This window comes from Ciconia boyciana, chromosome 6 (genome assembly GCF_034638445.1).
Source record: "Ciconia boyciana chromosome 6, ASM3463844v1, whole genome shotgun sequence".
In the NCBI taxonomy this organism is placed as follows: domain Eukaryota; kingdom Metazoa; phylum Chordata; class Aves; order Ciconiiformes; family Ciconiidae; genus Ciconia; species Ciconia boyciana.
In genome coordinates, this window is record NC_132939.1 from 28552197 (window position 1) to 28577456 (window position 25260).

At 58.1% G+C, this 25260-nt stretch overlaps 1 protein-coding gene across 4 annotated transcripts; it reads left to right on the plus strand.

Moving 5' to 3' along the window:
- The first annotated feature begins 14632 nt into the window (after nt 1–14632).
- On the plus strand, nt 14633–24155 carry CHST1 (carbohydrate sulfotransferase 1). Of its 4 annotated transcripts, none has more exons than XM_072864725.1 (3): nt 14633–15118; nt 15250–15367; nt 22171–24155. In XM_072864725.1, the coding sequence occupies exon 3, from the start codon at nt 22215–22217 to the stop codon at nt 23472–23474; it is 1260 nt and encodes a 419-aa protein (XP_072720826.1). In that variant the 5' UTR covers nt 14633–15118; nt 15250–15367; nt 22171–22214; the 3' UTR covers nt 23475–24155. The 4 variants fall into 4 exon arrangements, with proteins under 4 accessions (XP_072720826.1, XP_072720827.1, XP_072720825.1 ...); XM_072864726.1 differs by having other exon boundaries at nt 14633–14794; nt 14897–15367; XM_072864724.1 differs by having other exon boundaries at nt 14633–15367.
- Nucleotides 24156–25260: the final 1105 nt, after the last annotated feature.

The following is a 25260-nucleotide window of genomic DNA, read 5'->3' on the forward strand; positions in this document are numbered from 1 at the left end:
CTCTCTCCAGAGGCAGACGACAGCCGCTGCCTCCTGCAACCCCAATGCCTCAGCTAACCTGGTAATGACAAATGTGGCAATGACTCATCCAGGGGTGGAGATCACGGCAGCCAATTTCCCTGGGGCAGCAGTGGGCACAGGATGGTAGTATTCCTTCCTCTCCCACCATCTCAGGACAGGGACAAGGTGGAAGATGCAAAGGTGGACTTAGCCCAAGCAACTCTGCTTCTCCACCTCCTCCCCACCCCATGGCCATGCCTCTCCCCTGCACCCCAGCCTCCCGGGACCTTGCTGCAATGCCAAGGGTCTGTAACTCCCGCATCAGCGGTTCTGCATGGCTCCAGTGACCGTGGGCTGCCCCTGCCCTTCAGCCTCCCTCCCGCTCCTCCCGCAAGCGGTACCATCCGTCTCCTCATCTCTGGACTCGCCCTGCCATCCATCACTGACTGCCTGAGCACATTACCCTTCACTTCTCCAGACAGCAGTCGAGGAAGGCAGCTGGGACAAAGCAGTTACTCTGCTGAATCCCAGACATGTTTGCACCTTGGCTCTGCATGACTGTGCTGTGTGGCTGGAGCTTTGCTGATTCAAACTCTCCTAAGACCAACAAGGTCCACGGAGCTGCCCTGCATCGCAGGCACCACCTGGCATCCTTGGGGATAGAAGCTGTGGCAGACGGGACAGTCTGAATACCACAGACAGCTAAATCCATCCTCGTTGCCATGTCCTGGCCCTCACTCCCAGGAAGGAGCGTGGTGCCCCATCTTTGCCCGAGGGCAGCCGGCAGGCTGGGAGTGCCCAGCAGCCCAGCATGGGGGGCACAGGCGGGTGAGAGAGGACGGGGCCAGTTTTTGCCCAGCGCTTGAATGGTTTTGCCCTGAGACCATACAGTTTCTGAGGCTGAAGCCTATTCCTTACTCTGGGATTTTCCCCAGATGCTGCTCTCTTGAGTTTCTCTCCCACTCTTTGACTGTTTCCCCTCCTCGAGGCAGGGGCTTTCGCCCACAGCATCCCTGCAGCCCCCAGGGCACCAGGGCTCGGCACTGCCTGCACTCCCCTGCTGCTCCCCTGCAAACCCTGCCCGGCAGCCAGGCAGGGCACAGCTTTGCTGCAAGGACCTCCTGCAGCAAGGTCAGCACTGGCGCTGCCCTCCCAAGCCCCCGTGCCTGCAGCCCCACTCACCAAGCCCTCCTTCCCTGGCTGCCAGATCCCCCAGAGCAGCTCTAGCCCCCACTGCCCCCCATGTCAATGGACGCGTGCTCTGGGGGGAGAAGCGGGCAAACACACGCTGTTCTGCCACGTGAGTACAGTAAAGAAATAATTACAACAGCATTTGCTCCGATTGATCCAGCATAAAAATGACAGCAGGGAAATCCCTATACTGCCACAGCCAAGATTTCCATGATAACACCTCCTGTGCCAGCACCGTGGCAGGGATGTGCCCATGGGGGAAGAGGTGGCATTGCGATTTCAGAACCTCACCCATCGCAGTGACATCCGTCCTTGCTCTTTAGCTGATGGGTATCGAGTGGGCCCAATTTGACATTGTGCCAAAAATAAAATGGTCTTCTCTTTGGGTGTTCAGTGCAGGCACAGGACATGCTAAGCATTTGACCCACGCTGACCCGGTATTGCAGACATGTTAACTAGGGGAAAAAAGATTTTTGAAGGCTTCTCGTGGTATATTATATATGGTCAAAAAAACAGTTCTGATAAATATATGATTTAATGTGAGTCAGTAGTAACAGGTGCTGCAAATTTAAATACCTCACCGCACACTCAGTACAAAGCTATGCAGAAATACGAAGCACTTTGGATTAATATGCACTTAGTATAATGCGCCAGTATTTAGTTTATATTGAATTGCTGCATTTCCATGTGCATGCTAATATTAAATGTGCATCTACATGTTGACTGTGTAGATATAAGCAGATATTCAGATGTCAGTGCTGATCGAGAGCTTTAAATGACCCTAAAGCAATATTTTTGAAGAAGCACCTGATGACCAGAGGGCTGTGGAAGTCAGGCCCTGCAGGCTCCTGTTTGTGGGTCCTGCTGTTTTGGAAGAGCAGGAAAGGATGAACAGTCTTGGCTCTCAGATGATGCTTTTTGGGGTGACTTGACACCGTCCATCAGTGCAGAAGGCTCTCATCTGCTTGCCAGGGCTGAGCAGAGCTGGGATTGGAGCTCTGCCACCCTCATGGTGCATCCCGAGGGACCAGCTCACCCATGTCCCCCATGTCCCCTCTGAGCAGCTCCCTCAGCCAGCACGTCCTGGCTGCCACTTAGCTCTGAGGTGCTGGTGGGTCACTGGTGTCACGTGAAGAGTAGAGTCCCCTAGAGATGTCACCTGGTCCTTGCTGCTGCTCTGCCTGCAGCAGCCCGGGAAGAGGCCACGCTGTGTGCATCCCTGCGGCATGCAGCTCCTCGGCAGCTTGCTGGTGCTTGATTCCCCCAGGAGTTTTGTCCAGGCTGCTGTGAAAGCTTTCCACTTCCTTCCCAGGGACCATTCTGCAGCCTCGGACCTGGGATTATGAGGCAGGGATTATGGGATTATGAGGCATATTATTCCCACCCACTTGCACCCCTTTCTCTCTAGCTTTATCCCTCTTCTCCCTCCTCCCCTGGGTATTTGCACCCTGCTACCCTGTCTCTGTCTAGCCAAGCCAGACATGCGGCTCTTTTAGTCTCCCTTCACACAAGCTTTCCAGCCTGTTCTCCTGTTTTTCTACAAACTGCCCCAGCCTCTCTCTGGCAACCCACCCTAGGCTGGATGCGGTGCTCCAGGACACTGGTGGGGCTCTCCAGAGGTGCATATTGCCCATCCATTGCCTCAGCCATGCTAAGGACATGCCCAACCTCAAATCCTGTTCTCAGTTTCAACCTGCAGCTGTAGGGACCCACCATCCTTCTACCCCTGCTCCCAAGCAAGACATGAAGCATGGCCACCATGCCAACCAGGAGCTGTCCCTCCCCATGCCTCACCCTACCCTTTCCCTGGCAGCAAGAGGCCCACTTTCCCCACACAGTTCACAGTCCTGGGAACTAGGCCTGGTGGCACTATTTGAGACAGAGATGTCGTGGCATCCTCCATCCTCAGAGTTTTGCAAGACCCAACTGGATAGCAGACCTGAGCAACCCGGTCTGACCCCATAGCTGACCCTGCTTTGAGCAGGAGGTTGGACTTGAGATGTCCTGAGGTCCCTCCCTCTTCCAGCCTGAGTTCTCCTGTGACCCTAGGCCCCTGTCCCACACACACACTTTGGGGGTGGCCCCAGACCTTTCCCAGGCTAAACCCTGCCTGGGCTCGGGTTGGTGGCGGCATATTCTTTGATGGTCTCCTCTCACAGCCAGAAGCAGCCACTTGTGCCAACCTCCCTCCTCCATCCCTTAGCCTGCTCACGGGGGGGTGTGCAGGGGCTCCCCCCATTGCACACCCCCCAACCTTCCCCCTTACTGCCTCCCTGGGGGAGCCCCTCTCGCCCCACCAGCACCATGCTCCGACCGCAGTGCCGATGAGTCAGAGCTTGTTCGGCAGAGAGGGGAGCCACGCATCCTCTGCCGGGGGAGCCAGATAAAATGGGCAGAAAATGCACTGAAGCCCTTGCTACTTGTTTATGGCTGACAAATTAGTTTTGCATTAAGTTTTTAATGTGCCTGGCTTGTCAGCTCTGCTCAGAGCGTGGCTGGAGCAGACAGCGTGGGGTGGGAGGAGAGAGCGGAAGGGGCGGCAGGGACAGGCAACGTTGCGCGGGAGCAGATGGCGCTTGTGCATGCTGGATGCAACGCCACCGTCAGGAGGCTCGGGCTGCCCCGGCTCAGGGGCAAAACAGTGAGCCTTCTCGCCTGCTGCCCCCAGGGCTTCGGGGGCTTCTGCTTCAGGGCAGGAGGAAGAGGGGACGTGTTTCCAGCAGGCGCCGGGCAATCCACATGCTCTCCTGCAGCACTAGCATCTCCGGCTGGGTCCAGCCAGACGCCTGGTTTTGTCCCTTCCCTTGGGAGCCACAGCCACCATCCTTCGCAGAGTGGGGTGGCTTCCCAGTTCTACTTCTTCATCTGGCAAAGGTGGTGGCTACAGTTTGTCCCCATGAGTGCCTGAAATCCCTGCCTAGCTCCTCTCTGCCTCCCCAGAAGGCTACAGGAGGTCAGCAGAAACCCTGACTCTGCAGGCACCATGGTGGTCTCCGATTCTGTCCCCAGGAGGTCGCAGGAGGGGTCTCTTGGGTCCCAGAGTAGCAGGTGGGCAGGTGAAAGCCATAGTGAAATGGGATGGCGTCCAGTGCACTCCTTGGGAAAGGGCAGTTTCATCAAACCCAAAATATCCCCCCTTGGCTCCCACGAAATTGCTGCCAGCTCTGGACCAGCTCTAGCAGGAAGGGGGTGGATTGTAGATGAGGCACAGGCAGCTCAGAGGAGGCTGTTTAAACTACAGCAGGCCCAGAACTGCTGTAGTTTTCACTGAGGACTACATCCAGGCTTTCATCTACCCGTACTTGGGGGTTTGAGGTGTCTTCTTGCTTGCAGGGGTTAGCGGGACGAGCGTTTTCAAAGGGAAGCGAAGGGATGGCGAAAAGCAGCATCCCTGGCTGGGAGCAAAGAGCAGCTTTTGTGGAAGTCACGCAAAGAGAGAAATCAATACTGCTCTAAAACAGGCACGGCAAAACAACAAGCGGAAAAAGCAAGTGGCCCACCAAAATCAAACCAGAAGGTGCAAGCAAGGAGCCTGCCTGGGACAGCAGGAGAAGCCACTGAGGAAGAGCAAGGATAGAGTCAGAGCCTGAAATATGTGGGGCTACAAAAGGGCTCAAGACATAAAACTTCCAGTATCAAGTCCCCATGGTGTCCTGATGCAGAGTTCAAGCCCATCTGGGGAGCCAGCAAGGCCCCCGGTGCCCCAGCTGGCCTCTTGCAGTGATGCCTCCTCCTCCATCCGTGACCCTGTCTTCTTTCCGGCTCCACTGCATGACATCTAACCACGCTCCTCGGGGAAGGATCAGGCCCTGGTACACTCCCGAGACGTGCTGCTGGGTGCTGTGAGAACAGTGCACAAACATAAATATATACCGGCTTTCACTTGTGCAGCCCATGAACCTTTCCTGCGACCATCTCGTAGAGGAGCCAGGCAGCGCCTGTGCAGAGCGCAAGGGTCCTGGCCTGGAGACCCTGCCTGCTCACTGCTTCTGGCCCGAGAGGCTCCAGGGCATCTTCTTGCCCTCCTCTGGGGAGACCAGCCAGCAACCCTGCCCCAGCCAGTGTCCTTGCCTGCTCTTGTCCCCGTGCTGAGTCAGCAGCCTGGGGATCAGCTCCAGCGTTACGCCTGGAGCAGAAGCAGCACCGACGTGCAGGCTCAGCAGAAGAGGTGCCCCATGGGGACAAGAGCTGCTTCCCTGTCCCCCCTCCAGCAGAGCTGTCAGAGCAGCCAGCGCTGGAGGCTGAAAAGCTGCAGCCAGGAGTGTGGGCAAGCCCTGAGCAGGGGCAGGGGCAACACGAGGCGGGCAGGAGGGCTCAGGGAGCTGAGTGACCTTGGAAGGCACCTGTTGAATCTGTATCACAGAGCTAATCCGGGATTTCGATGCTCAGATACCAACAGCAGCAGCCACAGGTACCCAGAGCAGGCAGCCTGCAGCAAACACCCCAGTGCACCCCGGCTGGCATGCCTTGGCCCCATGCCATGGTGCTGTGGGCTCTTTGGCTGCCTGATGCCCACCTCCAGTTCTCACATGGCCCTTGTGTCCCGATGGGACCATCTCGGACTCGCTATTGGCATCTCGGCCAAAGCCCCAACCCTCCACCCTCCTCCCCAGCCTGGTTTGTGGGGGAAGGCCATGGATACCGAGCAACCCACATGGCCGGAACAGAGGGAGCTGCAACACCGGGGTGACAGGGCTGGGCTGGGAGATGCCCCCGGGTTTGTAGGAGGGGACCCTGACTCCCAGGGACCCCGAGCACGCTGCCTGCAGCCCCCTTATCCTCAATGCCTGTGTTCGCAGGCAGGGCCGCCATGGCTGTGCTGGTCCCAGCTCCCTGAAAAGGCTCATTGTCGGCAGCGGTGGAGGCAGAGACACAGGCAGCATTGAGGGTGGCGGGTGCCGGTGGCGGGGGCTGGCCTGCCCCATGCCCGGCCACTGGCAGCCCCGACCTCCCAGGCCCCCATGAAAAGGCTGGTTTGTCACGCTGCCCGCAGCCGGGAGCTACAGGAGGATGAGGGACTCAGCGTGCGCACCTGGAGCTCCCAAAAAAGAGAGGCCTCTGCACTTATCCTCTTACCCCCTTCTCGCACTGCCCCATCACCGTGGCACAGCCTTGCATCTGCTTGGGCTCCCCAGACCCGACTTTCTCACGCAAGCCTGGCCCCAGCCCCTTGGGACGATGCTGCAGCTCTGCTCAGGATGGCCACCACCACTCCAGCCCTTCTCAAAGCAGCTGCTGGACGCTGCCATGCTCTCTGCTCTCCCCGTCCTTAGGACAGAGCTGAGCGGGACCCAGCCCCGCTGGGGAGGGAGCAGTGGCAGGACTCCAGCTCTGCCTGGCCCTCCACATTAAGCTCCCGCAGCCACCCGTAAACATGCAAAACAGAGGAAGGAAGGACACCTGCCCGGGGAAGCTGGCCCCAAGACATCCGGTGACAGCAGCCGGCACCTGCAGACGCACGGGGCCAGCCACCCCAGGCTGGGCCGTACCCTGCAAGGGACAGCAGCATGCTGGAGGCAAAGCCTCCCGGCCTCTCCCGGCCCACGGCACCCAAGAAGTGCATAAAAGGGAAAATTACTTCTGTGGTGACCTGGCTGTGTAACCTGTCAGATAGCAAACAACCTTTTCTCTCCCGACCACGGAGCCGGGAGGCTTTTGCCAGCCACACGTGCAGGGTGTGGGGTCAGGGCAGGGTGAAGCGGCAGCTCCCTGCCTTCGCCAGCACAGACCCGGCGGGGAGCAGGCTCACCCCCTTCCCTCCCAGGGCAGCCCTGAGCGCTGGCGAGGAGGGGTGCGTGCCTGCTGGTGGGGCAGCTGTTTCCCCATCTCCTGGCTGCCGTGGTGGTTTGGGAAGGGGGCACGGGGCTGGTACCCAACAGGGCTCGCTGCGGGGGGGCTTCAGGGCACAGCTTTCTGCACCCTGCAAGCAGTGGCTGCAGGAGACAGGGCATCCTTGGGGATGGACAGGGGACCCATCTGTCCTTAGAGAGACAGGCAGACAGTCGGGGTGCTTTCCGGGCTCGCAGCGTGAATGGCACTAACCCACGTGCATCCCGGCTGCTGGCGGGCTCCTGCGGAGGTGTTGTGAACTTTGGGCAATTTAAGATGAAATGAGAGACTCCACTGATGCCTCCTCCTTCCCCAGGGACTAAATGAGGGCTAATTTGAGGCTCTGCAGAAGCGCAACACCCACATCAAAAGGGTCGGGCCAGGGAGGCGCAGCGGGTGCTGTGCCCGCCATTGGTGTGGGTCACGCCTGGCTCTCCGGCAGAGGCACGGCTCCGGCATGCACGGAGCACAGCTGCCCCGGGCCCTCCGCCACAGCCCTGGCCTTTCCGGGTCAGGGCTGGAGGCACAGCGGGTCCTGTTGCCTTCTGCCGCTCCGTGGCCAGGCAGCCCCTTCCCGTGCGAGCACCCCGCGCCCTCATGCCCCTTTGGCAGCCATGCCCAGCGCCATGTGCGATCCCCTAAGTTGGGGTAGAGGCACAACTTTCTCAGGACAGGGCTACAGCCCTCCGCCCAGACTTTGCTCTAGTCTCAAGCACTGCAAACAGGATCCAGCAGCCTCCCCATCTTCCCTGGGGACTGGCCGGTTCCTCCCAAGGTCCCTCTGCTCTGAGGGGATCCCTATCAGATGTGGTGGCCATGGCCATATCAACATCAGAGCAACTTAAAAAAAACATTGCAAGTAACAATAAGAACAACCAGCACCGCACAAACTTTAACACTTTGCATCCTTCTTCTTCCAAAATGGGAAATTAACTGGACCCAGAACCCCAGGGTACTGGGACAGACCTGCTCCGAGGCCCAGCAGAGCCTACTCCTCCGTGCACAGGATCCCAGTCTTGGGCAGCTAGCAAGGAGGGGTTCTCTTTTCCCCTTACAGGCAGGACACTTGGCATCCAGGCCTAGCAGGTGGCAGGCTGTTCCCCTTCTTAGCCTTTTGCAGAGGCTTTTAATGGAAATATTAAGTCTGGTATGAATGATGGACAAATGCAAGCTCATGTGTGTATGCACTGGGGGGACAGCAGAACAAGGGCTGAAAGAACGGCTGTATTCATAACCGAGGATGTGTTTCCAGTTAATGAAGCTGAGCACCACTCAGCCCAGGTCCAATAAGCCCCAGCACAGATGCCGTGTTAGCAGAGGACACCAGAGTGCTATTACTTTCTGTTAACCCAGCAGGAACATAGTTGCAAAAGATTACTCCGAACAGACAGTCAAGATCAGTCCAAAAAAATAGTTCTTCATTGCCCAGCAAGAGGAACGCAGGAGGCACAGGGAGGACCCAGTGACCAGCATCTCCTGTCCTCCGGGTCATGGGAGAGAGATCCTGGAGATCCCTGGGGGACATGCATCTTGGTGTTTGCACATATGGGAGCACGAATGGGTAAAAACGACTTGCTTAGAGATTTTATGTGATGAAATCACCTTCCCTAAGATCTCACTTTGGTACACCATGATTAAAAAACCCCCACTCTTCAGCCACTTACAGAAGTTTTCAAGACACACAGGTGTATGAACACAGAGCACCTTACCCCAGCACGGCACGGAGGTGGCACACACGGCTGGCTCTGACAGCCCTGTCATTCATTATGGGATCAAAGCAACCACGTACCTGATGCCACCAAGCAGCCCTGAGAAATAGCTTCCTGAGGGTTTTCCTACCTGCCTGAGCCAGCTGGGGTGGCTGGCTGGGACCGGCGGGGAAGGCAGCAGCACAGGACTTGTCAGGGGGGTTTGCCCCAAAGGCAGACTGCTGTTTAACCAGACTTTTAGTCTCTGGGTTTTTACTGACGCTTTCACAAACCTCCCTTTTTTTCACTCCGGTGAAACACAGAGTCTCTTAGTAAATAGCCACCCAACCCCTCTGTAAATTCACAATATGTGAATGATTTTTATTAAAAATACCAGAATCAGCATTAAAGTTACTACTATATTTTGAACTCCCAAGAAAATGGGACTACAAAAGATAAAGGCCACGTAAAAGTGTTGACTTGGCTACAGTGTGATTTATGGGGCACGTTTAACACCGTGAAGCCTGATGTTTACTTTTAGAGAAGAAAACAAAAATACAGTGATATGTGGAAGTCCAATATGGTTTTTGATACTGGCTTTGGGTCTCCATCAGCAGGTGATTTTCCTGTCGGCCTCACCTCAAGGGAGGTGGAAACGAGCCTGGGAGGGATGAATGTGGCTGGGGGCTGAGCGGCGAGGCTGGAGGAGAGCTGCGCTGCGTCTCATTTACGTTGTTTTCTGTGCTAGGAGTAACGCAGACCCCAGGAGCTGGTAAGGTTTGACCTTTTCCTGGAGGGTTTCCTGGCAGTAAGATGGGATGCTAAGACAGCCATCAGCCCAGGCTGGTGACAAGGGTGTGGGGATCATGGTGGGCTAATTGCTTGTAGGTGTGCCGAGCCAAGGTACGATCTCCTGTCGTTAGTCCCGGGATGCTCTCTGACTTGGGGGGGTCTGTGTTTCCAAACAGACATTGGGCAGGCTGGAGAGACCAGCAAGAATGATGAAAAGCCCAGAAACCCCCGCTTCGTCGTGAGAGATAAAGAAGTTTAGTCTATTTAACTTCTCAGAGAGAAGGTTAAGAGGTGCCTTGATCATGATCTATTAATACCTACACCGGAGAAATAGTTCAGATAGTAGATAGCTCTTTAATCTAATACGCAAAGGCATAATGCAATCCAGTGGCTGGAAGCCAAAACTCGACGCCTCCAGACTAGAAATAAGGTGCACGTTTCACTGTCAGGCGCATCAAGCTCTGGAACAACTCACCCACAGCAGCGATGGCATCTCTCCTGAGACAAAGGTGTGCCTGCACTCCGCCGACGGCTCCGATGCAGGAATTATTGGGGACAGGACAGTAGCCTGTCACCCACAGGGGCAAGGTTGAACAGTCGCAATGACTATTTGGCCCTTAAAATCTGGGATTTTACAAATGGATAGCTAATGGTGTTTATTTTTGTACAGAGGAGGACAATTTCCCTTCCCCACCCCAGCAATTTAAAACTCATCTGTAGCCACGATGCTCTAAGTATATCAAAGTAGCAACATAACATGGAGATGGTTACTTTTGCCCTCATTTATTTCCTTTACGTTACGTGTTATATCGACTTGTCGTGGCTTTTTGGAAGGAAAACCAAAAGGAGTGAAAGGCTGGGGTAAATAAACACATCCCTGGCTACGTTACCAGTCCTGCACACAGGGAGTTTATAAGCTCCTCAAGAGAAGGGATTATAGCATGAACTGTTTATCACCACTTCTGAACTACAGAAGGATGTCAAGTCTAAAGTCTTTTGCTAAAGCTTCTACGCGATGGCCAATGAGGATATTTTCTGAAAATCAAGCGTCCCCAAAATATTCCAGACTCTGTCCCTTTGGATCAAGGTATCCAAAGATCACTCTGTGAGAAATCTTGGCTGGCACTCCTACAGGGCTTTGGAATGATTTCGGTAACTCCGCCGGCCCCACGCACCAGCCAGCTCCGGCAGACTTTAGAAACTCCTCGGGGGAGGCTTTGCACCCCACAACCCTGCGAAGGGAGCCACAGGGCAGGGGAGAAGCGGCAGCAGCCCCTGCTTCGGCACAGCCCTCCTGCTGCTCCCACCCTGCTGCAATGCCCCTGCCGTAGCCAAGCTGCTGCCGAGCAGCTGCCAGCGAGCGAAACAGCAGCTCTTTCTCTGCCACATACCTCACGATCCTCTGCGCGTACTTGGCCCGTGGGGCAGCCGCAAAGTTTTTATCATCTCGGCCCTGAGCCGTGCTTCCTTGCAGCACGGAAAGTCTCGGCCAGGCAGGGAGGGGACCTCCATCGCCGCCGGGAGCCAGCCGGGGTGGCACACCGGCACTGCAGCCCGGGGAGAGCCTCCTCTCCTCCGGCAGAAAAACCGTAGCATGCAGGTGGGTTTACAAACCTACAGCACAGTCTGACACAGGCTCTCAAAATGCTGTGCTTAAGCACACAAATAGCCTTTTCTGTTAGTCTGCCTTTAAATTTATGTGCCTTCATACATTGCCCTTTACGTTAACAGCGTTTCACAAGATGTATGGGGGATGTAACGTGGCCAGATTACTGTGAGAATCGTAACTTTGCTCCCGACTGCATTTTGAGTGATTAGAACAGTAACCTTCATATCACCTTAACAGCCACACTGGTATTTTATTACATATATTCCCAAGCAGATTATGTTGTTAAGGTAGATTTTTTGAACCATAACTCAAGAGGAGAAAATACAAAGCCTTCGCAGAAATCTGTTGCTGGAGAGCATGGAAATTGGATGCTTTCAAACTGCATTTGGGCTCAGATGAAAATTTTAAAAGGTGAGCTTTTTTGACTCTCTAAGTCACCAGCAGCCTCTCTGCTTCCCCGCCTAGAGCCACGCAGGGGAAAAACGATGCCTTTTAAACAGAGGCAAATTTTCTTGATGAGGGTGAGGTATAGCCACAGCAGTCCTCCCCTCTGAAAGGCAAACTGACCATAAACACACCCCATGGAGCCTAATTAATATTTTAATACTCACCGGTCAGAGATACAGAGCTATAATACGTAAACGTTCAAGCCAACAGCATCTCTCTAGATTAACGCTTGAAATACCACGGAGCATCACAAAATGTGATCATGCCCAGCTGAAATTATCAGAAGCATCTGTTTGTCCTTCAACCCCACTTTTAGTCCTCATTTTTCGTTTTGTTCTCTCAAATTTATTTACTTCGTACGAAACGGCCTCTACGGCCACGTTACCTTGACTGCCCTGGGTTCAACATCACCATTTTAAGCCCAGGTGTTGCGTAGACACTCAACGCGCATTGCTGGTGTTTGGAAGTTCTCCGGCCACCCATGCCAGTCCCACAGGTGGGGGGACAACCCCAGCACCAGGAGGTATGTGTCCAAGTAGCTCTGGGATTGCTCCAAGTTGTGGGGCACCCTGGATTTTTGCAGATGGACTTTGGAGGTGTCTCAGTGCCCAGACTGTTTCTGGGCTGGTGTCTAAGAGAGGAGCAAATCCTTACTCTTTGGAAAGACTGGGAAGCATGCAGGTGCCCGTCTGCTCTTGTATTCTTACCGTGAGCCCCTTGATTTCCTCCTGGCACCGGTCCCTGGCCCGGTTTATGCCCCGCTTGGCCAAACTCCTTGAAATCCTGCCATTCCTGCACTTCCAGCGCCTTGGCCCCCAGTGGGAGCGGAGCACAGCCATGGCTGCAGGCCAGCTGGACGCCCGCTCCCTGATCCTCCCCACCGCTCGCTGGAGGTGCCAAGCAAGTGCGAGCGTACATCAGGCACACATCACGGGCACCCAGAGCTGCCGAAAGCCTGTGTGCCGCATGGGGGTGGCACTCAGGGCTACTGCGGAGGTACTACGCGTCCATAGGTACGAGGTCGGCTATGCCACGGTGGATGAATCAGCAGCTTGTGTCCGTGGAAGGGGGTGGCCTGAGCAGGCGCATCACCTGAGGAACACCGATGACGGAAACCCCAGGGCCACCGGCACTTTTCCAGCAGCAGCCAGTGGTACGGCTCTTCCCCAGCTCCGGGAGGAGAGTCAGGACAAGCAGGAGCCTCAGTCCTTGTCCTTCGCAAGGTGTAGGAAAACAGGCATGGGAGAGAGTGGCTTCAGGGCTTTCTCACTCAAAACAGGGATACACCGATGCAATAGCACCGTATAACGAATGTTACGATGGGGAGCTGTTGCTATGGTGAGGGAAATAATATTTAAGCACCAACTGTTTATAAATATATAATCCCTACAAAGTTTTCTAAAATTAGATTAAGGGGGCTAGGGCTGTCAGGATATTGTAAAAGACTTGAGAAATACCGGTATTTTTGGACACACAAGATCTGGGTACTCCTAAAACAGCAAATGCAAGTCCAAAATGCTAAACATCAAAAGTGACGACTCTGCTGTTGTGCTTCCCGAGATTTAAAGGCAACCTCATAGCCCTGAACTCGCTGTCGCAGCCTGGCAGGCCTCTGAGAGCAGAGGCGAGACCAGCGTTCCCAGGGATTTATTTTTCTCTCGACACAATTGCAGCACAGGGACCTGGGCTCCACTGTTTCTCGTAGCTCGCTCGCTGCCGAGCGAAGTTGTTCCGAGCAACGTGCTGGTACCGTGACCCCGCAGCTACACTTTGTGACTCCTAGAGTCAGAGGTGAAGATTTGGAAATCCCTGAGCTGGGGAGGCAGCTCCTTGCAGAGCTCAGGGGTTGTCAGGAGCTGGGTGTTCCTCATGTGAATGTAAGAAGAGAACTGCTGTGATTCCTTCTAATGCCCAGGCAGCACCAAACATGCACAAAGTAAAACGGGGATATAAAAAATGAATATCCACTGTAGCATCTCCAGAATCACAAGCTGGCTTTTGTTGGCAGCTGTCATTTCAGCGGAGGAGCAGTTAAAGTGCTAAAAAAGCAGCTTAGTTGGCAAGCGCTGGACAAAAGGGAAACATTCAAAGTTGCCAAAAGTAAATGTCTCGCCCGTTTTGAGGGGTCGAACAGAAGCAGAACCCAGGAGGAAGGCGGCCATCGGGCTGCAGCCGCCTCAACAGCCCTGACACCCTGCCGTGTTTCCTTTCCTCTGCCCCATCCCACCTTTCCCGGCGGTCAGGATGGCGCTGCCAGCGTGCCCGCACTGCGAGGGTGGTTTGGTCCCTGCCCGTGGCGGTGAGCCCTGGCTGTGGCAGCGCAGGGAGGATTCCTGGCGCTGGAGAACCAGTCCCCATGACAATATTTTTTCTGCTGAGCAAAGGCCACCGGAAAACGAGCGAATAAATGCCCACCGCCATGGCCACCAAACCCGGCCGGGCCCCCGGGGGGGGGCTGCTTGCGCCCCAGCACTGGGGCGTGGGGAGGGCGGGAGGCACCCGCCGCCCCGCATCCAGCCCCGGTCTGCGGGGTGGCCTCACCCGGTCCCCAGGGATCCCCCTGCCAACACCCAGCGTGGGGGGGACACGTCTGCCGGGGGGACCCCCACCGGGGCCTCCCCCGCGAGAGGAGGGGCTCTGCCCGCTGCGGCCGGGCCGCCTCGGGGAGGAAGAAAAGGAAACGGAGAGTTTCCTGCTCGGCAAAGCCGGGAGCGCAGCGGCCGGGCTGGGGTGCGGCGGGCAGCACGGGGCGGCGCGGAGCGGAGCGGAGCGGGCAGCGCGGGGCGGGGGCAGCGCGGAGGCTCTGCCTCTGCCTGTGCCTCTGCCTCTGCCTGCGCCTCTGCCTGCGCCGTGTGTGCCCGTGCGCGCTGCCGGGCGGGCCGGCGGAGGGAGGGGAGAGCGGGTGCAGCCCCCTCCCCTGCCCGCCCTCCCCTCGCCGCCGGCGCGGAGCGGAGCGGAGCGGAGGGGCGTGGAGAGGCGGCCCCGCGCGGCGGCTGCCCGCGCGGGCAGGGCAGGCAGGACGGGGCAGGGCGGGCAGGACAGGGCGGGCAGGGCAGGGCAGGGCAGGGCAGGGCAGGCTGCGCACGGCCGCCGGCAGGGATGAGCCCCTGCGGCGCGGCCCGCTGAGCTCCGCCGCCAGCCGCCCCCGGGCCGGGCCGGGCTCGGCGTCCCCCGCCCCAGGAGCCGCGGCGGGGCCCGCCGGGGATGCGGGGGGGAGCCCGCCGCGGCGCTCCGCCAGGTAAGGGGCGCTGGGGGGGGCGGCGGTGCGGATTGGCGGGGGTGCCCGGGGGCGGCGGGCCGGGGCTCTCCCGTCACCCTTTCCGCGCCACCAACTTTCCAGGGCAGCGAGGCATCACCCGCAGCGGCGGGAGGGACTTTTCCCCGCTGGTCCCCGGCGCCGGCTGCGGCGGGACCCCGTCCCGGGCTGCGAGCGCCCGGCCGGCCGCGGCCCGGGGCTGCCTTAGCGGGGGGGCGGCAGCCCTGGCCCCCGAGAGCCGGCGGGGGGAGCGAGCTGCGGCGAAACTTGGGCTGTTGTTGGGTGAGGAGCTGCCGCCTGGAACAAGTGAGTAAGTCCCCGGTGGCACGGGGGAGGCCAGATGCCCTGCCCGGTGGCGTGAGCCGCGCCAGCCGGCGGAGCAAATGCCCCAGCATTTGCTGTCAGACCTTAAAGCGGTCTGATAAACCTGCCGTGAGGACGCAGGCTGGCGAGAAGACCTCGCAGAGCAGGGCTGAAGCACGCCATGGCATGGAGCAGTCCTACAGGAAAGCTGCACGGTTCGAGGTTCGGGCTCCTGACGCGGCCGTAGGCTGGGTACGTTGCAAAGAGTGTTTCGAGGTGGTGAATGAGCGCGTTCATCCCAAAAGAGCCTTCCAGCTCCTGCCAGGGGAGCGCTCCAGGAGGGAGTGAGCATGCACAAACAGGCTGGTGGATGGCTCAGGGGAAGGTGGAGAGCACACAAAAATTCTACTGAGTTTACCCAGGCGTTCGCATCCTCGGGAAGAGACAGATGCGGTTCAGCAGATGAGGGATAAACAGGCACAGGTGGATGTTGCGATAAGAAAACTCTGGGACTGGCTGGGGTTGGCATTACTTGATAGTGATTAATTAACTCAAAAACGTGTATGCTGAGTGCCAGTAGGGAGAAACTGAAATCCCCGTTGAAAGCTCCGTGATGATTTAAGTGCTGGTCAAAGTGAGCAGTAATCTGGTGGCAAAGGATCTCTCGGTCCCTCTGAAATGCAGAGCGGGTGGGCAGGGGTAGGGGAGCAGGGGGCATGCCAGGAGTGGCTTTGAGCACTGGGGTCCTGTGCCTTATCGTTAGAAAAGTGCCCCAGGAGATGATGCACGCGAGAGCAGAGCGCGTCTGGGTCTTTACGGGCACAAAGTACCTCCACTTGGCATGCAGTGGGGTGCTCACCCGAGGAAGGTGGCGGGCGTGAGTTCCCAGCTGGCATTTGAAGCTGTGACTGTAGGGAAGCTCTAGTGCTGTACGGCTGAAGAGGCGAGGCTGAAGGCTCACTCCTACCCCATCAGGATCTCACCTTGGTGGGCCTTGCTGGGGCGGAGGCTTGGGGACAGAGACCAGCCCGGCTCACATGTCTGTTGCAGTACCCAAAATCAGGTAGCGCCTGTGGTGAGGGGGAAGGGGAGGCTGCTCGGTGCTGCTTTCCTCAGTGGTCCCCCTTTCCCCTGGGGAGCAGCGGGTGCAGCCTGCCCGTGCCCAGGGTGGCTGGGCCAGAGGCGTGCTCAGTGCCTGCCTGGATTCTCAGAGCCACCAGCATGACTAAGCCGCTGCTGGGATGCTCGTCGTTAAACCCCGTCAGGAGCCCATCTTCCCTGCCTCAGTGGCCACAACATGTTGTTTTATAAGATAAACTCTTTGCTCAGTGGGAGGACGCCGGGAAGCGGCAGTGCCCGTGCCAGCGGGTCCCTGCCTGAGAGTTGTTTTGCAACCCTACGACTTAATTTCCATGCCTGGGCAGCGAGGTGGGGGGGGAGCGGGACCGCAGGAGCCAGGCTGGCTGGGCAGGGAGGCACCGCAGGGTGCTGGCTGCAGCTCTCCCCTCCCTGACCAGCCCTCCGACAAGCTGCTCTGCCCTGGGCAGGGTGTTGCTTGCCGGGCAGGGGACCGGGGTGCGGGGCTGAGCGGCCGTGAAGTTGGTGCTGTGAACTCTGTGGGTGACTATGCATGCGTGGGTCTCCCTCCCAGGGGGGATGAGGGCTTGTCTGCGATGAGGCACGTTTTGGGATGTGTCCCCCAGCAAGCGTGCTGCAGTGATGCCTTCCAAGTGCTGCAGTCGCACTCGTGTTGGGAGAGGGGTTTTGCCTTACAACTCCCGGTGTGGGCTTCGCCTCACGCAGGGTGCACCCGTGTGCCCCTCTGCACCGGCACGAGTGTCCCCGAGTGTGCGGGCAGGCAGGCAGCCCTGCCCCAGTCCCTACGCTCATCCACCCTTCTTCCTCCACCGAGACCCCAGCACCTCCCCGGGCGGGCGTTCGCTGCTCACAGTTGTGTTTTCCAGCTGGTCCCAAAGTCCTGAGTCACTCTGCCGTTTCCATGGAAACAGCCTTGCTGGCGGGAATCGGTTTTGGGAGTAGAGGGTGCTGGTAGCTGCACCCGGATCGGGCAGGCCCCCCGGAGGGCTTGTGGGGCACAGCCGCTCTGCCGGCGCATTGCCCTGGCACCGGGGCTTGTGCCAGGGCCGGAGCAGGCATCCGCGTCGCAGACCCTCGCACCTTCTTCCACTCCCTTTTCCCTTCCTCCCTGCCATGGGGAAATGCAGAGGGATTTCCCTAGCAGTGGTGAGGGAGCCCAGGATGAGCCCAGCTGGGCTGAGGGCACGACTTCTGGGGAGCTGTCGAGAGAGGGGGACAGCCCAGAAGGCAGCTGAAAAGAGCAGGGTTTTTTGACTGCCCTGTGAGAGGCTTGGAAACACAGCAATGACAGCTATCAGTTACTGCAAGGTCTCCTGCCTAAAGCTGCCATCACCCCTGAGTCGCCCAAGACCGGCCACCTCCAGGGATCAGCAAGGGAACCTGCAAGGAAGGCTTGGGGCAGGAGGCAGAGCAGCCACGCTCCTTGAGATGCTGCAGCAGCCCCCCATGAGAACAAGCTTTGGCAAGTCTGGGCACTGCCCTGTGTAGCACCTGGCAGCTTTTGGAGGGGAGAAGACGTGCGAGTCGCACCGATCCCTGCAGCAGCCCCACCAAGTCCAGCCTGCTTAGTGCCTGAGCTCAGCTGCCAGCACAGCCTCTGGTGCTGCGGTCCTGCTGCGTGGCTCTAAAACCAGGTCATTCCCATCAAACATGGGAAGACCATCCCTGAAGTAGGAGTCCACCGCTCAGCATCTCCTCCCAGGCCTCCACTGCGCTGCGGCTGGCCGGCCACGCTTGCTGCTCCCCGTGCTGGTGACTCATGGATGCCATTCAGCTTAATTCATTGCCTCCGATCCGCCGGTGCTCCTGGGCTGTCTTGCTGGCTTCTCGCCTGCTCGTCCTCCCTGGAGCGGCGCTGGGAGTCAGGGGAGGAGGAGGAGGAAGGCAGGTGATTATGCACCCGCTGTTGTTTCACGGGTGTGCAGGGTGGGGGGAGCTGCACTGCCTGCACCCATCCTCTCCCTTCCTCTGGGCTCAAGGCTGCGGGAAGCAGGGCAGAGGAGAGGAAAGGCTCCGCACCTTCCTCTTCCCACAGACAATGCTCCTGTCCCCGTGCCAGGCACCAGCCGGCCTCCTGCAGCGCTCGGAGCTGGTTGCTGGATGCCGTGCATCCCTCGTGGACAGCCCAGTCCTGATGCGACTGCAGGCAGCCGGACGGAGATGTGGGCAAGGCAGTGGAGCACAGTCTGGCATGCTGTGACCGGAGAGGGGTCAGGGTCAGGGAAGGGGCAGTGGTGATCCCAGCACAGCGTAAAAAAGAGCCCACGTGCCTTCTTGCAGGCCCCTTGCAGTGCTAGCAGTGCCAGGGGCTGGAAGGTACCAGTGATTTACCCCCACCCCAGCTCTCCATCTCGTAGCCCCAGCTGCCTGCAGGGACCTACCAGACTCAGCTCCCACCCTCAGGCTGCATCTTTCTCATCGTCTTTGGTGGAGCTGAGCTGGAGACAGAGCAGAGGGAGATTTCGGCTGGGAACACTTTATAGCATGGAAACAGCTGTGAGGCCAGCATTTCGATGACTCCCATGGTCACAGCATCCCACGGTCTAGGGCTGAGTAGCCAAAACAGTACATGCCTCACACAGGACTCTCACATACAGCCCCACATGGGCACGGCCCTCGCTCCAGCTGCTGGTCTGGACTGCTGGCCCTGGTATCGGTGCCTGAAGAGGAACAGGCCAATTTAAGAAGAAGGTCCCCCTGGGCAGGGATGGGAGAGCAAGAGGCTATCCTGCTGTGCGTGTGTGTAGGAGACATCCTCCTGCAGCATGTCCGCTGCGCAGCCAGCCCGCTCCAAGCCATGCGGAGCCACACTCAGCACCTCCTCGGCAGGTGTTTCGCACCAGCCTGGCTGTGTCTGACAGATGAGCAAGGGGGGGCATGAGTGGAAGCGATCCTCAGCCGTGCCGGCAGCTCCCGGGTGCCATGCGCTTGCGCTGCCCCAGGAGCCCCCCGAGAGCGTTCAGCTGCCAGTCGCTGCTGCCTCTCGAGCCCAGGGCTGGGCTGAGCAGGAACCGTGTCCCATGTGGGACAGGCAGCGATGGGAGGAGGTGGGAGAGCCGGCCGGGGGCTGAGAGGAGGCTCTGGCTGACTTTAAAGGCCACAGATGAGACATCAGGGAGGGAAGCCTTCTCCCAAAATCTGCCCCTCCCTGGCTGCGGCTCAGCAGACAGGCAGGGCACACATGAAGGGTGACGAGGGGCAGCCGAGGCCGAAGTTGGGCTGTAGTTTTACACCTGCTCTGCCAAGGAGTTGAATCAACACCCCATTTCTTCCCCTCTGCAGCTTCGTGCATTGCGAAGGGGAGCAGGTCTGGGTGGGTGGAGAACCTGAAACACTCACAGCCAGTGATCCGGCAGGAACTGGGACCAAGGAGGCACCCAGGCTCTGGTTGCCTTTTGCAGGGGAGCCAGCAGCAGGTTTCTGCCACGTCCTGGGACAATCTGAGTCACATCTGCTCCAGCGTCCATCAGCAGCGCAGCAAGGAGTAGAAGTTGAGGTTGCGTGTGAAGGATGCAGTGTGGCTGGCCATCACTAGAGAGCAGGAAAGCGTTCCCACTGCAGCTTCCACCTAGACAGCATACCCGAGCCACCTGGGCCAGGAGGTGCCAGCAGGGGCTATCCTGTCCTGCCCTGATTTAGCAGACCTGGAAAACACTTTATCCAAGGGACAGAATATCCCATGTGGACACTGGGCCAGGTCTCCCCTCTGCAGGGTAGGTAACCCCAGATCAGGAGCAGCAATAGCCAAGCATCTGCGACTTCTGTCCCCAGCCACATGCCACATCCCTGGCAGGCAGCAGCCCGGGAGAAAGCCACTCTTATTCAAAACATCATTTTGGGTCTAAAGCATGCCTCTTAGTGCACAGACATGGTGATGGCTGGTGGGGGTGGCCTGCAGCAGCTCTGCTGAAGCCCCTGTGCTGGGGTCCTGCTCTGACTCATGGGGTGCAGAAAACCCCGCTCCTGGCAACAGGTCTATGGATTTGGTAGCTCCTGCAGCTTCCTGCCTACACCGAGCAGCTGGGACAACTGGTAAATAATAAAAATAATAATGAAAAAAAAGAAAGGAAGGAGGTTTTCAACTTACCTGCAGGTCTGAGCAGCCCTCCCAGCTCCCAGCGTCACTCGCTGGGTGCCAGGGTCTCTCCGGGGAGTGGGGCATGTTGAGGAGATGGGAACAACATGCCGTGCCAGCTGCCATGGGCTCTGCGGGGAATGCACACCAGGAGCATTGCACCATCCCAAGCCCATCTGGGATTTCTGTGTGCTCTGGGCTTGAACGCGCCTTGTGTGCTGAAGTCCGTCGCTGGCCGCTTGGCCTCCCTCAGAGACCGCGGCCGAGCAGCAACAGGAGCGGCTCCAACAATCCCACCTGCAGTGGCCGGTGTGCTGGGGACGAGCAGGGGACCAGGAGCTCGCCACCAGCTTGGGGCCGGCTCTTCCTCGGGACATGCAGGGAGCACAAGAGGAGTAGGGAAGAGGAAGCAACGGTGGCAATGATGCTGTGGGAAGGGCTCTGCTGGGTGGGGAGTGGAGGTATTTGGGTCTGTCCCCTTGGTTTTGCCTGAGGAGGGTGGGCAGGTGGCTGTAGAGGCACGTGCACAGGTGAACATACCACACCGGGGCAGGGGACATGGAAGGAAGATGGGCAAGGGAAAGTGGGTGCAGAGGAGCTTCAAAGCCGTTGCTAATACTGGGGTGTCTCCCCTGCCCAGGGGTTTTGGCTTGTTTGGCGTTTCTGGGATGAGTCTGCTATCTCCTGCCCCCCCCAGCCCCGCTGGCCTTGGGGAGCGATAGCACATGGATGTGAAGCCCTGTGCTTTGGAGAGCAGCAGGGCAGTCTGTGAATGTTATTTGGTTAGTGAACAGGGGGGAGATGTTGAAGCACCACCACGGTTACATCCCCTCCCAGCAATGCCACAGCTCCCCAGGCATGGCAGGGGTGCTCCTCACTTCGCCATCCCTGAGCACCCCATCCAAGCATCCTGCTCAGCTTCCCCTACCCTCGCCCACGTGCAGGCAGCAGAAGGGCCGGAGTTAGCACCACCAGACTGAAGTTGACCTGAGCAACTAGAGCCCTGCTCTTCCCTGCACCCATCTCTGCTGCCCAGGGCTCCTGCTGCTGCCCTGTTGCCAATAGAGGATGGGGGGGATGCAGTTTCTCACGCCTCCTTTGTAGCGTTGCTGCTGGTGCTCAGAATAGCAGGGGGGCCTGAATCCCAGAGCTGGGCAGGACCTGGCCAGCACCATGAGCTCAGTGCTGGAGGCATATGGGGCTGGCAGCTAGGACACAGCTCTGGCTCCAGCTGCAGAGCTCAGGCTTCTGCTCGTCCCCAGAGGATGGCTGACTGAGCTGGCCTGGCTGGTGGACCTCTAAGCAAAGAGGTTTGCGGCTCCAGGAGAGCCATCGCTGCTCTCCCAAGCAGGAGGTTGTTGGCCTGGATGGAGCATGCCTTACCCTGCCAGCTGGCCAGGAAGGATGGAGACGAGCCTCTCCAGGCAGTGCTTGGCACCATCCCCTGCCCTTTCCCTGCACTGGGTGTCGAAGGCACTGGCTGATGGGATGACAAGTGACTCTCAGGGCAGCTGGGGAGGAGTGTTTGCAGCAGCTGGTTGGAAGCACATAGACAGTGTGGCCACCAGGCTCTAACACCCCCCTGCCCTGGCTGCAGGGCATGAGGTGAGCTGTGGGGCACAGGATTTGCATGCACCCCCAGCCTGGAAGGACTTCCCTGGAGCTGAAGTCCTGGCTGGAAGTGTCTCTCCAGGCTTGCCAGCCTCTGGCTGGTCCTCCTCTTTTCTCAAATGGGGCTCTGCAATGTGTGACTGGGGTCCATGTGGTTACGGCTGATGTACATGCACTGTGGGAGGGCATTTGCTGGTACACACAGCAGTAGGATAATTGGGTCCTCCTTGGCAGCCCTTGCTCAACCCGTGACTTCTCTGTTGGGTTGCAGACACCGAGACAACCTGTGAAGAAGCTCCATGAAGGTGACCAGCCATGCAATGTTCCTGGAAGGCTGTCCTCCTACTAGCCTTGGCATCCATTGCGATCCAGTATACAGCAATCCGGACCTTCACCGCCAAGTCCTTCCACAGCTGCCCCATCCCCAACCCCGTGAACTGCAGCCTGAGCCAGGATACTGATGCGGCCGACAGACTGTGCGACGAGAGCCCCACGTTTGCATATAACCTCTCCAGGAAGACGCACGTCCTTATCCTTGCCACCACCCGCAGCGGCTCCTCATTTGTCGGGCAGCTGTTTAACCAGCACTTCGATGTCTTCTATTTATTCGAGCCCCTCTACCACGTCCAGTACACCCTGATCCCAAAGCTGACCCAGAGCAAGAGTACAACGGACAGGCGGGTCATGCTGGGGGCCAGCCGAGACCTGCTGAGGAGCCTGTACGACTGCGACCTCTACTTCTTGGAGAACTACATCAAACCCCAGCCCGTCAACCACACCACCGACCGCCTCTTCCGTAGGGGAGCCAGCAAGGCCCTGTGCTCACCGCCCGTCTGCGAGTCCCTGGGAGCTGTCGATCTCCACCTGGAGGAGGGAGACTGCGTGAAGAAGTGCGGTACCTTGAACCTGACGCTGGCCACCGAGTCCTGCAGAGAGCACGGGCACGTGGCCATCAAAACCGTGCGGGTGCCCGAGGTCAGCGACCTCCGGGCCCTGGTGGAGGATCCACGACTGAACTTGAAGGTCATCCAGCTGGTGAGGGACCCCCGGGGGATCCTGGCATCCCGGAGCGAGACTTTCCGGGACACCTACCGGCTGTGGAGGATCTGGGATGGCACTGGCAGGAAGCCGTACAACCTGGACGTGACCCAGCTCACCACAGTGTGTGAGGACTTCTGGAACTCCGTGTCCACCGGCCTCAACCGGCCGCCGTGGCTCAAGGGCAAGTACATGCTGGTGCGATACGAAGACCTGGCCAGGAACCCCATGAAAAAGACCGAGGAGATCTACGATTTCCTGGGCATCCCCATGGACAGCAACGTCGAGCGCTGGATACAGAACAACACCCGAGGAGACAGGTCCTCCTCCAAACACAAGTACGGGACGGTGCGCAACTCGGCGGCAACAGCGGAGAAGTGGCGGTTCCGGCTGTCCTACGAGATCGTGGCGTTCACCCAGCACGCCTGCCAGCAGGTGCTGGCACAGCTCGGCTACAAAACGGCCGGCTCCGAGGAGGAGCTGAAGAACCTCTCCATCAGCTTGGTGGAGGAGAGAGACTTCCTGCCCTTCTCCTAAGGAAGCCCCATGGGGGCCCGGTTTTGATACAGACTGTTTCTAACTGTTGCCTTATTTTATTTTCTTTCGTTTTGTTCCCCCCCCCCCCATCTTTTTCTCTCCAAAATTTGCACTAAACCTTGAGTAGGAATCTCAACAGAGTCCAGGGGAAGCGATTGCTGCCCCTCAACACGTTTCCGACACAAGAGGAGTCGGGTCTCTCCAAGCAAGAGCTAGAACTGTGGATGGGTAACAATGTTTACAAAACACACAAAATGTATAAAGCAACCTTCAAGCTTTCCAAACCGAAGGGTACCTGGGGTACTGTACTTTTGCACTGTTTACTTTTACAATGTAAGAGGTAAATATAAATATAATTTATGAATGGTGTCGTCCCCTCCAGAATAACTCCCCTTGCCCCCGATGAGCAGGTTAGACTGGAAGCTGAACGTGGAACAACCTCCTGTTTTTTGATCTCGGTGCCACATGTCTGTCTGTTTAAGTCCTGTTATTGGGCTGGGCAGTTGGTCAGCTGCTCGTACATGGTTATTTGGTAACACCTGTGATATCTCTTTGTGCCAAAAACCCACAAAAGAAAAAAAAAAAGGGAAAAAAAAAGTGATTGGGTGGTTTGGTAAAAGCCCAACACATTTAATGCTTTATTTCTGTGTTTTCTGTAAATAAAAGTGCAATAAAACTGACCTGAGGGTGAACTTCAACTGAAAGACTTCAGTGACTAAACTGGGGTGGATGCACCAGCAGGCAAAGAACAGCGTCCCCGCGTCTGCCCGGCTCCTGCGAGGCTGGGAGTGGGTGGGGGCAAGGCGGGGGAGCCGCACCACACGCTCCAGGGCGGCAGGGAACTGCGGTCACCTCCTTTGGCACGTGCATGTTTGCATCTGAAGTGTGTCAAAATGCAAGTAGTTAAGCCAAAAGTGAGAACCTCTGGTTATTTGCAGACCTGAGAGCTTGTTGGCCTGCATGTGGCACGCAACATGCCGAAGTGCCTGGCCGCAGGGCGCTCACAGCAGCAGCACGGTGAGCCCAGCCCCATCAGGACGCCCTTTGTTGCACCCCCCGCCATGTCTGACGCTGTTGATGCCAGCGTTGGCGTGCCCTGCCCTGGAGGACCAGAGAAAAGTGCTCCGGTTCAGGTCATTAAAATTGCCAGAATGCAAACGAGCAAACAAGAAGACGGTCCTGGCAACGCACGAGTTGTTCTTCACGAGCTGCCCGCTGCCTGCGGAGGCAGGGCCCTTGTGCGCAAGGCACCTTGCAGGACGTGGGCGAGCCCCTGCCACGCGGGGCCTGCAGCTGAGCAGGGCAGCAAGCAGCTGGACGGGGAAGCTGGGCACGCAGGGTGGGAGCAATACCGCAGCGCCGCAGAGCACCGAGAGCCTGACACCAGACGTCACCGGTCTATTTGATCTCTGCCTGCTGGAACAGCCGACCAGCTCCTCCAATCCAGCTGGGACAGAGTCCTCCAAGCAGCCCAGCCCTCAAGGTACATCCCACAGGCCACGGGCAGCTGCAGATGGCAAGCCACCAGGGCCAGTTCCCAGGGGACAGAGGACAGCAACGCCCCAGCAGTTTCTCGTCTCTGTTGCTCCTGGAGCCCGGCAGGACAGGGACCCACAGAGAGATGTGGTCACACAGCTGGTCACATCCACCCACAGCTACACACTCCCAAGTGCTGGTCCTGCTCCTGGCACAGGCATGTTTGAGGCACCCACAGCCCACCCACCTGGGCAGGTCTCCTCTCCGAAGGTGTCTTCTGAGCTCTGCTGCCCACCAGCTCCCAGCCCGA